Source organism: Plodia interpunctella, chromosome 5 (assembly GCF_027563975.2).
Source record: "Plodia interpunctella isolate USDA-ARS_2022_Savannah chromosome 5, ilPloInte3.2, whole genome shotgun sequence".
NCBI classification, from domain to species: domain Eukaryota; kingdom Metazoa; phylum Arthropoda; class Insecta; order Lepidoptera; family Pyralidae; genus Plodia; species Plodia interpunctella.
In genome coordinates, this window is record NC_071298.1 from 7070276 (window position 1) to 7086270 (window position 15995).

Sequence of the window (15995 nt, forward strand, 5' to 3'; positions counted from 1 at the left end):
TTTAAACATACAGCTTATCATCAATGACACAAAACAATTACTATGGTGAATGTTGGTTTTGTTCCCAGCAAGTTCCCACATGATCAAGACATCATAGGAACCGTTAGGGCCGTGTTGCAACACGTGTCTTTCTGTACGGTAATCCATCGACGTTATCAAATATATTTTATCGCATGTTGATACTTGAATATGAAAGGGTGTACTCGTATATTCCATTTGAATTTTTACTTACACACACTACGAATATAACACTAATTAAATGATTTATCTAATGCCTTTCTAAAAAATGTGTAATGAAGCTGAATTACATATCTAAAAGTTAGAATTAGCTGCAGGTATGACCATCGGTAAAAATAAATTTCGTCGCTATAACATTTGAATAAATGAAATAATAACTTGCTTCCGATTATTTCGTTTCGTATTCAAGACTATTGAACTGTAACTATATCGGAATATGTAATTATTTTTATTGTAGAGTTTGAAGTGTTACGAAATGACCGTGAAATCAAAATATTGTTCTGAGCCACACGGCCTCGGTAGGCAGAGCAATGCAGGTCGTTGATACGAACTGTGCATACGGTGCATTAGAGGGAAAGAGAGAGGTATACAAACATTCTACTCATCTTACTCTTGTTGCAAAAGACAGTGGTGCTCAAACTAGTATAATATATAAACTGTTTACACAACAATATTACTTGTTTGCTATCACAATGTAACAAAATAAATAAATTTATATTAACTTAATAAGATTTACCTTGACCTAATACAACTTATATGCCCGACCTTCCTACAACTCCTTTTAAACAGTAGAATTCAGATAATTTATTTTCTGTAAATCTATTAAATTTATGGAATGCAAACAAAAATCCAATCATTTAAAATACTTAAAATGACCTATATATTTTTGTCCACAATATAAGAGGTAAAGATTGAGAACCACTACGTCTTTCGATATAAAGAAGGGTCTGTGCCTCTCCCTTCGTCTGAGATCGGTAGTTAGGCGCCCGCGATCGCCCTTATAATTTATGGTTTAACCCGTATCGCCATATGACCTACCATTGTTCGATTTTAATAAACAAGACCGTTGATTTATAAATGTTATATAAGTACTTTATTGGAAGTATGTAAGTACAGAAACGAAAATTGCAGAAACGTTCCCAACATGAAACCCTAGAGATATTTTTTCAAACATTTTGATATTTAAAAAAATGTTGCTTGTTCACAATTCATAATATGAGCAAACTGGGACTGCAACATCCACAGGGATGATTGCAATTTAATTTCGTATTCTATTCATATAATGCAGTTAATTTTATAATTGCAAATAAAGTATGTACTTCGACTTGATATCTTGCATTTGTACGTGAAACTAGTAAGGTTTAACAATTACTTTATGTCTAACAATTTTAAAATGTAATGTAAACATAGACGTACTAAATTGATAGACATTTCGCATAGCAAGTACCTACCTATCGTAACATACGACATAACTTATAAGTAACTTTTAAAAATAGTGTTCACTTCACGATCAATATTTGAATGTTTTACTGTTTCTAAGAATTGAAGTAAGGAATTGGATAAGTGGCATACATAAAATTTATATTAGTTAACCCTTAAACGTTTCCTTTCGTGTTAAGATCCAAGCTTTCGACGTAAATAAACACCACGAAGCTACTGCAAGTGAAATGAGTCATATTTGTACCGGCGCACGCGCGGACTGCAAGTCCGACCAAGCGGTCAATGCCGTTTTCCTGCTACTTTATACTGTAGTACTTACATAAGTACATATTGCCTATTGCGGCGTATATCCCGTGGAAATTTCAGGGCAAAAAATATTGACCGTAAGATCGATTTCATTGAAATAAGTTTGTATTGTGCGTGAGAAAGAGACAAAATTTCATACAACACTGTTATTAAAATTAAATGTTCTCATAAACTTTAACTTTTTTCAAAATAAAATTGACACGTATTTTGGTGCATTTATAATTTTTTACAAAGTTCTAAACATCAGAATTGTTCATTCAACCATAACTCTTTTTAAAAACGTAACCTAAATATTACTGTAAAAAAAATGATCCCCACGACATTATTACAAGTGCAGTCAAGATAAACCTGTAGACCATACCATTGATTGCCTGTCTCAATCCAACCGACGCCGGATGCTGCACTCCCGCTCATTACATCCATAAATAGAGACAAAGATAAAAAATAATTAGGCACAATTCTGCAAAGTCATCCGGCCTGTGGTCGGTGTTCCTGAATTAGAAAGTTCACTCTTATATGGCTTCTTTTAGCTGACAGGTAAAAGCGATTTCAGTATCAATTGAGTACACACGTCGCTCTAAGCAGAATATTTAAATTATTACAAAATTAATTACTTAGCCAACTCTTGTAGGAAGTATCACTTTATATCGACGCTCTCAGATTTAAACACGCTTCGGAAATACATTTAGTAGATGTTCTACGTACATATATTTGACTTTATTTAAATTAAATTTATATGAATAGTAGTCAAATGCTTCCATGCCATGGATACTTATTTTAGTTTTGAATTATAAAGTACACACTAAAAAGTTAAAAAGTTCTTCAAGTACTTGACCTAAAAATATTTTGTAGGTTGTCGAGTGGCGTGTCTGGTAAACCCATTTTAAATTGCGTTTCAATTGGATATGAACTGAAATAAATATCTTACAATGAGTTTCTTGGTTAAAAAGGGTCAAGTAGGTACATAAAAGCTTGTAACATCCGATCGAAGACCCTATGTCGTAAAATAATACTAATAATGCTCTAAAATAACATCTGTTTAAATCGTGTTAGATTTCATATACCTATAAAAAAATATTAAGTATTATGAAAATTTACATAAACGTATTATTATTGACGATTGTTTAATGTATAGTGTTTCGCTCAATAGCTTTAAAGTTCAAACTTGCACTTTATAAACTTCACGCTTTCGTAGCTATCGGCAAAATATGCCTGAAGAAAATTGTACGTTATCATCAATTTTATATTCAAGTTGGTTATGTATGGAAAGAATATGTTTGACGTGATGTGTATGTGAAGAAACCAGTGATGGCCGTGACTACTTCTTCGAACTATCACGGTTCGCCAATACATGATGGCTTCGCAACGATCCGGGCACCTAGAAGTCGCATCAAGATAAGGAACTTAGTTGAACCAAATCCTATACCTAATCTACCTCAAAGGCATTCAGAATATTTTACTTTAAATAGAACTCCCAAAAATAATTTCCTCAAAACATTTGATGTGCAATATGTAAGCGACACTTCAAATAGTAAAGACCATCCTTCGCGTCTCAGTTTCACAGAACCCATATACGACAGAGTCAGCCCAACGCAGAGCAATTCTCCAGTGAAACATAACGGAAGGCATGAAGTTCATTATGATTCTATAGATACAAAGCCGCGAAGGCGTTTAAGGAGCCTAGACTTGAAAGAACATAGCAAGGTTGAAAGAAATGATGTCGGCGGCAACTTGATTAACGGAGACCGTCAATCAGAGTACCACGTAGGGCAGGATGGTGCGGAGCAGCATTCCGTCCGCACGGACGCTACCGGCTCGTCCGGCGACTGTAGAAGGAGCCATAGCGACCGAGATAATTGCTCGGAATCGTCCTCGTACCTTACCGATAATGATAGGCCTATATCAAGCTACAGTGACAATTCCACCATACCATCCACGGACACGGAAGACGTGCTCAAAGATTTACCAAACAAATCCAAATTTCACCGATCTCCGCAAAAGTTTGCAACATTAAATTTAAGAAGACCTAAATTTATAGATTTGAAACAGCATAATTCTAAAGAAAACCTTTTTTATGGAAGTTTGCAAAGAAATAAGATGGGATATCATTCAGAGCCCAATACTCCTATAAATGGAGATGTAAGTTTAACTGACGAAACTATTATTAGTGAAGCGCAACAAATACCCAGAATGCCTTTACAAAATAGTAGAAACGGATTTAAAAGATCAGTGAGCGAAACAAATGGATTCTCAAAACGACTTAACTACAGGCATTCTTTTAGTGCTGACTACAGACCACAGAATCTAATGAAAAAACCCCACAAATGCTGCGAATGTGTCACTGGAATACCTGCAGATGAAGAGGAACAGATATCATCTCGGTCATCGTCAAGAACGCTGGGAACTTTGTACGAGTCTCAAGATCCAAAAATTGGCTGTCAGACCATACTGAGGCCGAAGCCTCCAATTCCTTGGTGGGAATTGGCTATCAGAAAATCTCGCTACAAAAGCTGCCCAATTTTAGAAGAGGTAAGTCTAAGATGTCTGTTACATATTCATAGTTATCAGCAAAGTTAATTCTAATCAATATCAGAATCTTTAATTAAGGAACACGATGGAAAAATCTAATGGAATAATTACAGCCTCGTCATTTTCTCATATGAGATTTTATCGGCAATGACTGCAATGATACTCAATAATTTTAATCGCCAAGCAATAAAAACAAAGCACAATCGATGGTATACAGCAGCGTTGTAAGAACGTTTATAGTGTAGTTAGTTACGAGGGCTTAGACCTGTTCGTGTGAATCACTTTCTATGCTTGTCCATGTTAATTTTCATTTTAGGTGTGGTTTTCCCTCGTGGCTCAACATAATGGTGTAATAGATTGCAATGAAACTAGTATCAAATCGAAATATCTGGGGGAGAATATACATGAATGACATAGCGTGTTCACCTCACAGTTTTTATAAGGGTGGGACGCCAGTTTTACTTCGCGTTGGATCATCAAAAATATTTTGTTACGTTACGTATGTATTCGTAGCATATTCAGTAAATTCCAATGACGCAGTTTGTTACTGAGCTATTTAAAAAATATATAAAAGTTGATAAATAAACTGCGATGTTTTAAATCCTGATAACAGGTGTATAAGAATTAGGTTCCAATCATTTTGTAATTTTTATTATGGTGTCTCTATCCTTCTAGTTTTTTTGGTAAGGACTAGCGTTTTGACAAAAAAAACTTTACCTGAGAACGAGAACATTAGCTACCTATTCATGACGACCAGTCAGGTGCTGACTTAATCGAAGCACATGTCCCATTAATTTCACTTCGAAATATTATTTCCCACGCTAAAAAAGTCCACTATCTATGTATGTTGATTTAAAGGTTTTATTAGAAAAAATATATTTAAATATAATAGGATCATGTAATAAAGCGATTTCGAGACTTACGTATTTCTATTAAACTACCGTTATTTATTCAGCTGTAGAACCCACAAACCGCAGTATACTGGTGTACTATGACATAAATCGAATGCTAGCTTCCACCGTTCTTGTTTCTAGCGGTGTTTTGCAATTATATATCTTGACAGATGCATTGTTGGCTGATCGTATTTGGACCACAGTAACTTAAACTGTCCCAACCATCGTGGGCGAAGACCTCGGTCATAACCACAAGGGACACCTCTGAACTCTATATCACCATCTGATAAGGCTATAGAGCGCATATAAATGCTCCAATCTTTCTAATTCCGCTTTGATATTTGTTCAATAAGAAATACATAAATATTTATTATTAAGTTCCCATTGTTAGTACGTTATGAAAGTTTAACTATAAACAAATACAGAAACATAAACACGCTTTCTCATTTATGACGTCAGTATGGATGTAGTAATAATTGACTTAATAAGTAACTAACCGACATAATTCCTCGGGTGTGGTAGACGACGTAAATTGACGACTAGAAATGCTATTGTTGGAAGTAAAACGTATACTAATTAGCGTCGCTTTGTCTCGCGATTCCTCCGCAGATGTTGGGAAATTGCTGAAGATAAATTGAAATTCCTCAAGATATTATCGTCACGATCTCGGGGAAGCTGTGAGAAAACTGTCGATTGTGGTTCTCATTAGGGCTGTCTGTGGCCTTCGTACGGTATCGAACGGGAGATAACTATCGTGGTTGTGGCCCTGGCTACCTCGACGGCACACTTTCCTAAAGAAGCCGCATCCGCATCATTTCTAAAGGTTGAACTGCCAAATGAATTTCATTCAGAGTTGAATAAAGTATTATAAAATTAATTTCAATAACATTTTTGGATTATTTTGGAAAAACAAATTTATAAATTAACTTTGAAACATGATATGCACTTCTTGCATCGATTTATCTACCAATGTGAGAGTAGACATTTTATGTTCATTAAACAGCATCATAACATATAATAGGAATCGTGAAAGTGGCTAATAATGTCTACTAACATTGGAAAATAAAGGGAAACCTCGCTTTTATTAGAATATTGTCCGTATTTCACTAAACTGTCAACATAAATTGGCCGTAGTCTGGGTTACAGATATGGCACGGCCGAATAAGGAAGAGTGCACTTGAACAAATAATCTCTCTTGTTGAGAATATCGTATCAAGAGAATATTGTTGCTGTGGGCTGCAGAGTGGGCTTCATATGAGGATCATTGAATTAAGTCATAAAAATAACACCCACTCGATGCAGTTACCGACCCATGTCACGTTTTTGCCCAAATTACGATGATTAAAACGTTAGTAACTATTAGTATTAGTAAAGTTATAGATTCACGTCTTTGTCCCTAACTGTGTTGAGGCCAAGATAATATATAAATATTTTAAAAACTCCATAAACAGTTTCATGATTCAATACTATAAATACTTTCAAAACTGTCTTTCCTTAAAAAACAAGGTACGTGCCAAGCCCCTTATTCAAAGCACGAATGTATCAGAATCAACATAGTTTCGTTTGATTAAACATATTGCATTAAATAATTAAGTATTGAAAATTCGGAAGCTCATTTTGCGTCAAATATTTTACGTACTATTGATCTGAGGTTACATACTATTATGTATCAATAATTTTCTGTAACAACTATTCAGCTAAGAAACTCTGCTCATCCGAAATTAACACGCACAATTTCAATCACGCGAAGCATTTAATTTTTTTACAAAGTTAAAGCAATTAGCCGAGTAAAGGTGCAGGACAAATGTGCACAATTATGACAGTTGCAAAAAAATCCACATTCTCATTTAATTTTATCATCTTAATTTAGTTATGAATAATGTTATATCTTTTTTATTATTGAAATTCACGATATTCAGAGATAAACTGTAGTATTAGTCCTTATGTGTAGGTCTTATGGCAGTATTTCCAGAGGCCTAGTTACTATTTTATTCATGTTATTAAATTAACAGCGGCTGTTTCCGCAGCTGTAGACAAATAATTACTCCCCACCTGTCTCGTTCAAAATGTTAGGGTTCCGTAACGTGAAAGTACAGAGTGTAGCTGTTGCTTATGATTTATTAACTTGCATACTCTGTAGGTTTGTATAACGCAAAATGTATGATTCATTGGCAATTTTTGTAGATTTAAAACTTGCTGTCAGATAAGCATGCGATAACATCCAAAGAGCAGCAGCATTGGACAGATAAAATCATAACGTAACAATTACAAGTTGAATTTCGAAGAAATTTGATAATTTTAATTTACCATCCATAACTTACTTGCACTTCATACCTACGATTTAAGTATGTCAATACTAGTATAATATAGTGTATGAGGAGGCAGAGACGGTCAAAACAATGATTTCAAAATACTTATTCTTGGAATTTACTTAATTAGCAGTAACTATACGCAACCATAAAAATTACAATCAAATGATTTTATCTTACGATGGCACGCGCAAAAGGTGTCTCAAGAAGATCTATCAATAGCTTACGAATACCGTAATTGGCTAGGTACGAGTAGCATGCTCAGCGGCAGGTGAATTGTCCCATTAAAGGATATATTATACGATACATATTTATGCGTTTATAAATAAATTGCATTCATACGAGTATTACGGCCATAAAAACGCCGCTCTCTGCTGACTCTAAGAATAAAAACATAATAATATTACATCAGACGTAGAGTAACGTAGTCGTGTAGGTGACGTATTTATGTGACAGCTCAGTATTGGTCCTTATATTTTTAGAAATATTTAAAAATTCTACATTAACACCTTCTTGTTTAGTCTCGCTTTTTTTCTCTTCAATGCTATGAAAATTAGTTAAATTAGTTAGTTTTCCTGGACAAGTATTGTGCCACGGCCCTAGCTTTGTCGATGGCCAACATTAAATCATCACCAGTGCAGGGTCACATCGGGCAAGACAGAAGTTGCTCCATAGTTTACTATATTTTAGGTGTGATATATAAACATTTGTGTTAGAGGATCGGGTCGACACCCTCGGTTAATTTTGCTGAGTGCTGCCTGTAACAACAAAGGGTCCTGGCCAGCGCCCACGGACACTATTACCGAACTATAAAGTAATTTATAACGATGACTCACTTACATTTATGCACGCTAACGTCCATTGGGTTCAATGTGCATATTACGAACGATAACCCATTCGGGTAAATCAAAAACTTTCCAGTCAATTCCTTATTTTAAATCTATTACTACATATAGTTGCAAAATAACATATGGTTGCAAAACGATTAAATTCTTATAATATCCATGACTCGAAACATCCAAGTCTACAAATATATAAGTCTGGAATCATGTTGCAAAACATACATGTCTTGATAGTTTCATTTTAACGCTCGACTTTTTAAAATATCATATTGTTATATATTTTATGTATAGTTTAGTAATTGATTGCTAGATTTCACAAAATGACACATCATGGTATTCAATACATCGTCAATTTGATCTAATTTCATAGGGCCCATAACATTGTGTAGGAGTAGCCATAAAGATATAACCAGTCAGATTTGTTGAGCCAGGGATGGACTGGATACATAATAATCACACCATGTAACGACCAGTCTTAAGATCTGTGTCGTTTGTGGTCGTCTCTCATTACAGTAACTTAGGTAGAAACCTCGTTAGTCACTGTTTGCCGTAATTTGAATCGATATACAGCTATTTACACGGTAATTTATTCCTTAAGTTCAATTGTTTTCACTTCATTTACTGTGTTAAGAAGTTAAATGAACTTATGTATGAATTTCCCAGAAACTTGTAAAATATTAAACATCGTATTTGTTTATGTAGTGATTTCAAAGATATATATACTTTGATTTGATAGTAATATGAATTTTCTCTCGTGTGTAGAAATGTCTAGATTATGGGCTAAATTATATTTGCTTTCACGACATAAAATTTATACAGTAGTAAGTAAATACGTTAAGTGATAACGTTGTTTGCTTACACTTACTTATTAAAAAATTATGGCGGTGATACATTTTGAAATTCCATCCGAATTTTTCAATATGTACACGTAATAAAAATATATTTAGTTAAAACAGAATAAACATTTGGACTACCATACTAAATGCAATTTAAATTAAATGCGGTTTAACGTGCAATTTATGTCATGGAACAAAAAAAATTCAATTTATTAGACTTAGAAACATATTTTCATTGTTACAGGCGCACGTGGTATCGGCATTCGAGCAGAGTCTCTCGAATATGACCCAGAGACTGCAGCAGCTCACAGCCACAGCCGAGAGAAAGGTAATAAACCAGTTTTATTACCCTACCACAGCTAAAACCTCTTTTTTATCTCGAGCACTTAAAATTTATGTAAAACACTTACGATTTAGAGATATTTTTTTAATTTATCGTAATTGCAATCGCCCTGAGAAAAGTTGAGTGATAAACAAATTTGATTTATTTCTCGAAGCGATTATGTCATAGTGTAAGATATGCTCAGTGTTCTATGATGGTTCATCGAGCAATTGAGTTATTCAGAGCACTGTATGCAGATGTAGATAACGGCAGTGGACATTAATGTTAGTACATGGCAATTTATTACGACTAATAAACTATACCAGACTGCGACTATAGGGTGGCCAGATAATGGGCAAGACGTTCGAATTTGATTATGCCAACCTACTCAAATAACAGTAACTATATCATGTCGGAATAAATTATGCCAGATTTCTTGAGGAAATTAAAGAAATAAACTTTTTAGCTAATTCATCGAAAAATTCATACATTTAATATAGAATGTTTTAATCAATAGGATTCGGAGGTGACGGAGCTGCGACAAACGATAGAACTACTTCGGAAGCAGTCTATCCAGGCGGGTTTAACAACTGCACACATGCAGTCTATGGGCATCCGAGCAGATGGCGTCAATATGACTGCACAGGTAAAGATAAACAACACACTTTCTATCAGCTATTATGACGAAACAATCTTAAATACTTACATGGATCTTCGCAACTACGTGAAGTTTATTGTTATTCGATTTGTTATATAATAAATTCCTAGGTCTTATTTATCATTAGTTATTATAGTTGGCTATTGTCAAGTAGGCTAGAATTTTACTATAGTATAATTTTTATTATATTTTCGAATCAGAAGTACGTTTTAGAGTTCCAAAAATTATACTTTTTTTTTCAAAATGTGTAAATATTTGCAGTTACTACTTATTAGAAAACAATTTAAACCTTTTGATGAAACTGATGTCATGTTGGATGAGCCATCAATCATAGTGCATCAGCCCGGGGCCTCGACGTAATGGGACCATGCCATGCATTAAATGTTTTTGAGTAATAATGACACATCTTACCTATTAAGCGTTTAGTACTCAGTATCTGTCCTACATTTTTACAATATGTAAAGGAAAGAAGGAAGTCTTTTTTTCATGTACGTAAGTACGATAAAATATGTCTGATAACGAATGCCATTAGAAAACTATAGATTTCTCATATACCTTGAAGAATAAATTGAAGACCATCTAGCTATTTTGATTTATTTGTAAATTAATTTTCCAAAAAAAATCTGCGTTTTATACAATCGATTTTATAGTTTATGTGCAATACTTGTGAGACATTAAATGCGTTTTGTATGGCGCCATTATATTATACAGCAATGGACGGTAATAAACTGCTCCAATGACATTAAATTGACCATCAAATGAATTCGACCCCATTTGGTATTGGAAACTGGTTGATGTGACATACTTGCTGTTTTATACGTATTATTAATATGGTTCAATGGCTGACTACTAGAAAACTTTATCAAATTAAAAATATCAGAGTTATCGTGAGTTCAGAAGAAATGGAATATAGTTCAGTTTTGTACGTTCAAATTGATAATGTTCTACACATTTTAATTAACTTTTAACGGTTTAACTTTTAAGTAGATTTTTTAAACGTTAATTACTACTAATATCTTCTCTCACAGCAAGAACCGCATCCCCAAACACAATCTTCCCCTCAACGCACAGCTCAGACTGGGAACGGCGCCATCACCAGACACCTCTCTACTGACAGCGTGTCCAGTATCAATAGTCTTAGCAGCGGGTCTTCCATGCCTCATGACAAGAAGCATAAGAAAAAGGGATGGGTACGTTAAATTAACTAGACATTTCCTGCCACTTATGCATTTGAATGCATTATGCCATAAAGTTAAATATTTTGAATCAATAATGCCTAGAAATATTAACTAAATATACTAACATCTACATATTTAAATATTAATAGATGGTATATTAGTAGTGGATTAAAATATTAAGTAGCTATGTTGTTGAGATTTAGTACCCATATCCATGTCATTGTGATTAATAGGTCGCTGGTACTTATAAACACATTAAAACGGAGATATTTGTTATTTACCATAACTGATGCGTAGTTTACAACAAGGAAAGTTGACCTTATTGCATTTTCTACTTACATATAATTAAAACGACAAGTTTATTACGAGTTTGTAATTCAGCGGTTTCCGACAGCTACGATCATCGTTCACGAAGGCGTTCTCACGAAACGCTAAGATCTCGAAGACGGCGAAGCATTCGTCCCTCGGGCAGCTGTCGTCACAAGACAGCTCGTCCGGGTCCCACCACTACGATGACCCTCACACTATCCGAGAAGGCAGCAACGAAAATAGTTTGGAACATTCACATGAAATTCTCGTTGACAATAAGGTAAAGTAAGGTTTGACCTATTTAGGTATAAATTTATTTTGAAGATGACTCACTTTAAACGAAACTACTAAGCGTAGAAAGTTTAAATTTGGTATGTAGTTTCCTAACGGAATACCTATATGCGTGTTCTCCTTAAGAAAGGATTTTCAGAAATTCGAACCCTAAAGGGATAAAAAGGGATTTAGATGATTGATGTCAACAAAACATTCCCGCGTATTTACAACTACAATTTCTACTTTCCATTTTGCGAGAACGAGATAGATTCGAAAACTGTCCAGTCGTTTAGTACCTATTTGGCACCTACTCAACAACGATAGAGGCGAGACCTCGCTTGTGGTCATAGCACGATGGTCTTAATTAAAAACTCACGATTTTATTACAATGACGAAGCGGACTGTTCCGTTGGTTTCTTTATATTCTGCCTAACATTACATAAAGAGTTAATGTACGATTCTGTCAATTATTTATTGGCAGTTGTAAATCATACCTATCAGATGAATATTAATAGAAAATTACAACAGAAGTAGATAGTAAAATTGAATGAGTATTTCATGAAGCATAAATTTCAATGCTTAGATACTCCTTTACTGTTTAATGAAATGATTTATCAATGGCACCTAACTACAGTAGAGAATTATGTTAAGCGTAAAATTGATTGATTACTACTAGTACGGCATAATTGTGTGATTGTTAGAAACAAACCAGCGTAATTTATATGTAACTGATTATTTTATTATACACTAAAATATGCTTTCTCTATTATAAGATCAATTGAGTAATCAACTAGATAACACACGTATAAAATGTTGTTACATGAGTGTTTTTCCTTTAGTTGTATATTTTAAAATAATATCTTTGTTTTAGGACAAGACAGCGGTACCCGCGGCGAAACCCGAGGAGACGAAAGGTGAGTACCTACATGATTTATTACTTGAACAAACAACGCTCCGGGCAGTCTGCTAATACTTTTAACGGAATTAGGGTGACCTAGTGAAGGTACTGGTTGAACTTTGACAGGTCGCCTCTTTGTTATAATATACAGTTAGCCCTTAAATATCTATAAGTACTTGTTGCATAAAAGTTAGCTGTCGCACAATATTATTAATAGGTTGTATTTTGATTAGGAATATAATTAAATATTTATCATTTATATATTTATCATACTGCCAGACATATTTGAATAATACAGTTAGTTTAGACTTAGGACATATTTTTCAAATACGGCTAAAATCATAAATATGTGTAATATCAATATGTGGAAATCCGATAAATACTAACGGGAGTGTATTGTAGATTAAGTTTGTCTTTCTTTAAGTACCTAAATATTTATGTAACAATAGCTATGATCAATTTGACTAGTAATCTCTGATTTAAAACATTATGGTTTTGTTATAGATAAACCAGATGACTCGGGTCTAGTAGATGAACTCAAGAGACAGTTGAGAGAAAAAGACCTAGTGTTAACAGATATAAGGTTAGAAGCACTAAGCTCCGCGCATCAACTGGAAAGCTTGAAAGACACAGTCATAAAAATGAGGGTAAGTTACAAAATACTTATTATAAATTTAAGTGCGAACATAATAAACTTGTAAAGGTGTTGGTAAAACAGTAGGTAAATGGCAAATTAAGTAAATAATTTATAGTTAAAACATGAATGGGTACTTAAATTTTTAGTGTCGAATATCATTGAGTAGAACAATTAAAACATAAAGTTATCCTAAGGTCGTAATATTTCACTATACAATGTTGGCTCTATTTCTAGAGCTTTACTGTTAAACTATTATTGATGATTATGCATTTACAAAACTAAAATCAAAGCAAAATGTATTTTCAAGACAATTTTGTTTGCAGAATGAGATGCTAAATCTGAAACAGAATAACGAGCGTCTACAACGTCTAGTAACATCTAGGTCGTTAGCTGGAAGTCAGAGTTCTTTGGGAACTGGCGGGTCCGCAGTGGAGGACCCGAGAAGGTTCAGTCTTGCAGACCAAGCTACCATGCACCAGGTAATGGTATATCTATCTCTATAACTTCCTCATGTTGATGCACAGTTATTTTCGGCCCAATATTTTTACGTGAAATTTCGAAACATGTTTCAGTCGACATATGGCTAATTTGCTTTTTCCATAGGGAAAGCAATTTTCTTAAATATATATAATTTTAAATAAAATTATTTTTTCCAGACCACAATAGATATTCACTCTCAACCCATAGACCTTGATTTCAACTGCATAACGTCAACACCCACAATGGACTTCAAGAAAGGTTCACCAACCACCATGGAGCCTATATACGGCAACAAAGCTGTGTGTGAACTGAACGAGAAGGGGGAACTTCTCGCCTTGAACGGGTCCAGTGCCATATTTACTAATGGGCTGAGTGCCACTGAAAGGCTGAGTGGGGATTATGACATCAATACTGTGTTACCACCACCTAAGACGAGAGAACTGGCGATCGGGGAGAGCTATTCCGATATTGGTCTGTAATATTTATTAACTATATTGCATGTTATTCTATAAGGTCGAGTGTTCCTATTCATTTTATCTGTGATAAAAATAGGTTCTGTTATCTGGTGCGTGATTTTTGCGTCAGTAGTGGGTACTTGATCGAATCTGAGATAAACATTTTATAAATTTTCTTGATTCTTGTAAAGATAGCAAAACGGACAGACAGTTTCTTTCTTATCGCAAAATCTTGTCTCTTGTCGTAAGAAGAAATGTGTTTTCTATCAACATCTAGTACTACTACTAGTAGTTACTGACATGGTAATTTAATTTTAGGTGTTGCCGACAGTCAAGGGGACACGACAGACGGCAAGAAAATAGCCATAGCAGTATACTTGGGCCAACCAGAGACATTCCAAAGATATTTCGAAGAGGTCCAAGACACGCTAACAGAATCTGAAGTCAGATTTTTTGCGAAGCAAGCAAGCGCATATAATCATTTCGAGAAACAACCAAGCTTCGACTCACCTCGAATATCGCAAAACCACAGTCCAGAGACCGAAAGCCAGGACTTCCCACAGATAAATAAGTCTAACACGAATAGCCTTAAAAGCAATAAATCTACGCACAGTAGTTCATATAAAAATGTGTATAATAGTGACTCGACAATAAATGCCAATGAATTCACTATAGCGTTCACATATATATCTGGCAAAACTACTTGGCAGAACTTAGATTATATAGTTAGGAAAACATTTAAGGATTATTTATCTAGGATAGACCCGGGAACGAATCTGGGATTGAATACGGACTCGATAACGTCGTATCACTTGGGCGAAGCGACGCGAGGGCCGGAGATCGGATTCCCGGAGCTGCTCCCGTGCGGATACATCATAGGAACTGTGAACACCCTGTACATCTGCTTGCAAGGAGTCGGCAGCTTGGCATTTGATAGCCTTATACCAAAAAATATTGTATATAGGTGAGTTAAATTTAAAGCAAAAAATACCACAGGCACTTTTTCACATCAAATTTTAAATTAATATAGGTACTTATAGTAATTCTCAAAAAGCTACATAACTACTACTAGCATTTCAGAACGACCATAGATGAAAAGAAATGCCAATAGAAACTATATTTTATTTATCATCCAGCCCTTTTCATTTATAGGGTGGAAGAGGGCAATTTAAATCATAAAAGCTATATTAATTATATGACAAATTTGCGGTACCTACTTGAAATAAAAATATCATGCAATAATTTATAGCGAAGTATCCCAAAAGGCCAATACTTTTACCAATTCAATAATAGAGAACAAAAATTCAAATTTCGAATTTCAAATTTTCAAACCAGATATGTATCTCTGCTATCGGAGCACCGTCGGGTGATTCTATGCGGACCGAGCGGCACCGGCAAGTCGTATCTCGCGGCCAAGCTCGCGGAGTTCTACGTGCAGAAAACGCAGCGGCGAGGCGTGCCTGCTGAGGCCGTCGCTACGTTCAAGTGAGTTTTTATTGTATGTCGATTAATAGGCTGTGTAGGTGTGTTTCCGACTTATAATACAATCACTCCAGATCATGGAACGTAGCGCAAAAAATTAAAACTCTTAGTTAACCTATTAGATTATTAT

At 34.7% G+C, this 15995-nt stretch overlaps 1 protein-coding gene across 9 annotated transcripts in view; it reads left to right on the top strand.

Moving 5' to 3' along the window:
- Window positions 1–15995, top strand: part of sick (sickie) — a 165517-nt gene that overhangs the window by 145640 nt on the left and 3882 nt on the right. For all 9 annotated transcript variants that reach the window (XM_053745550.1, XM_053745543.1, XM_053745545.1 and 6 more), the window contains 10 exons: window positions 9418–9501; window positions 10013–10141; window positions 11182–11343; window positions 11726–11920; window positions 12785–12827; window positions 13316–13458; window positions 13772–13927; window positions 14105–14399; window positions 14702–15347; window positions 15719–15868. In XM_053745550.1, the coding sequence (XP_053601525.1) occupies window positions 9418–9501; window positions 10013–10141; window positions 11182–11343; window positions 11726–11920; window positions 12785–12827; window positions 13316–13458; window positions 13772–13927; window positions 14105–14399; window positions 14702–15347; window positions 15719–15868 (2003 nt within the window). The remainder of the gene's footprint in view (window positions 1–9417; window positions 9502–10012; window positions 10142–11181; window positions 11344–11725; window positions 11921–12784; window positions 12828–13315; window positions 13459–13771; window positions 13928–14104; window positions 14400–14701; window positions 15348–15718; window positions 15869–15995) is intronic.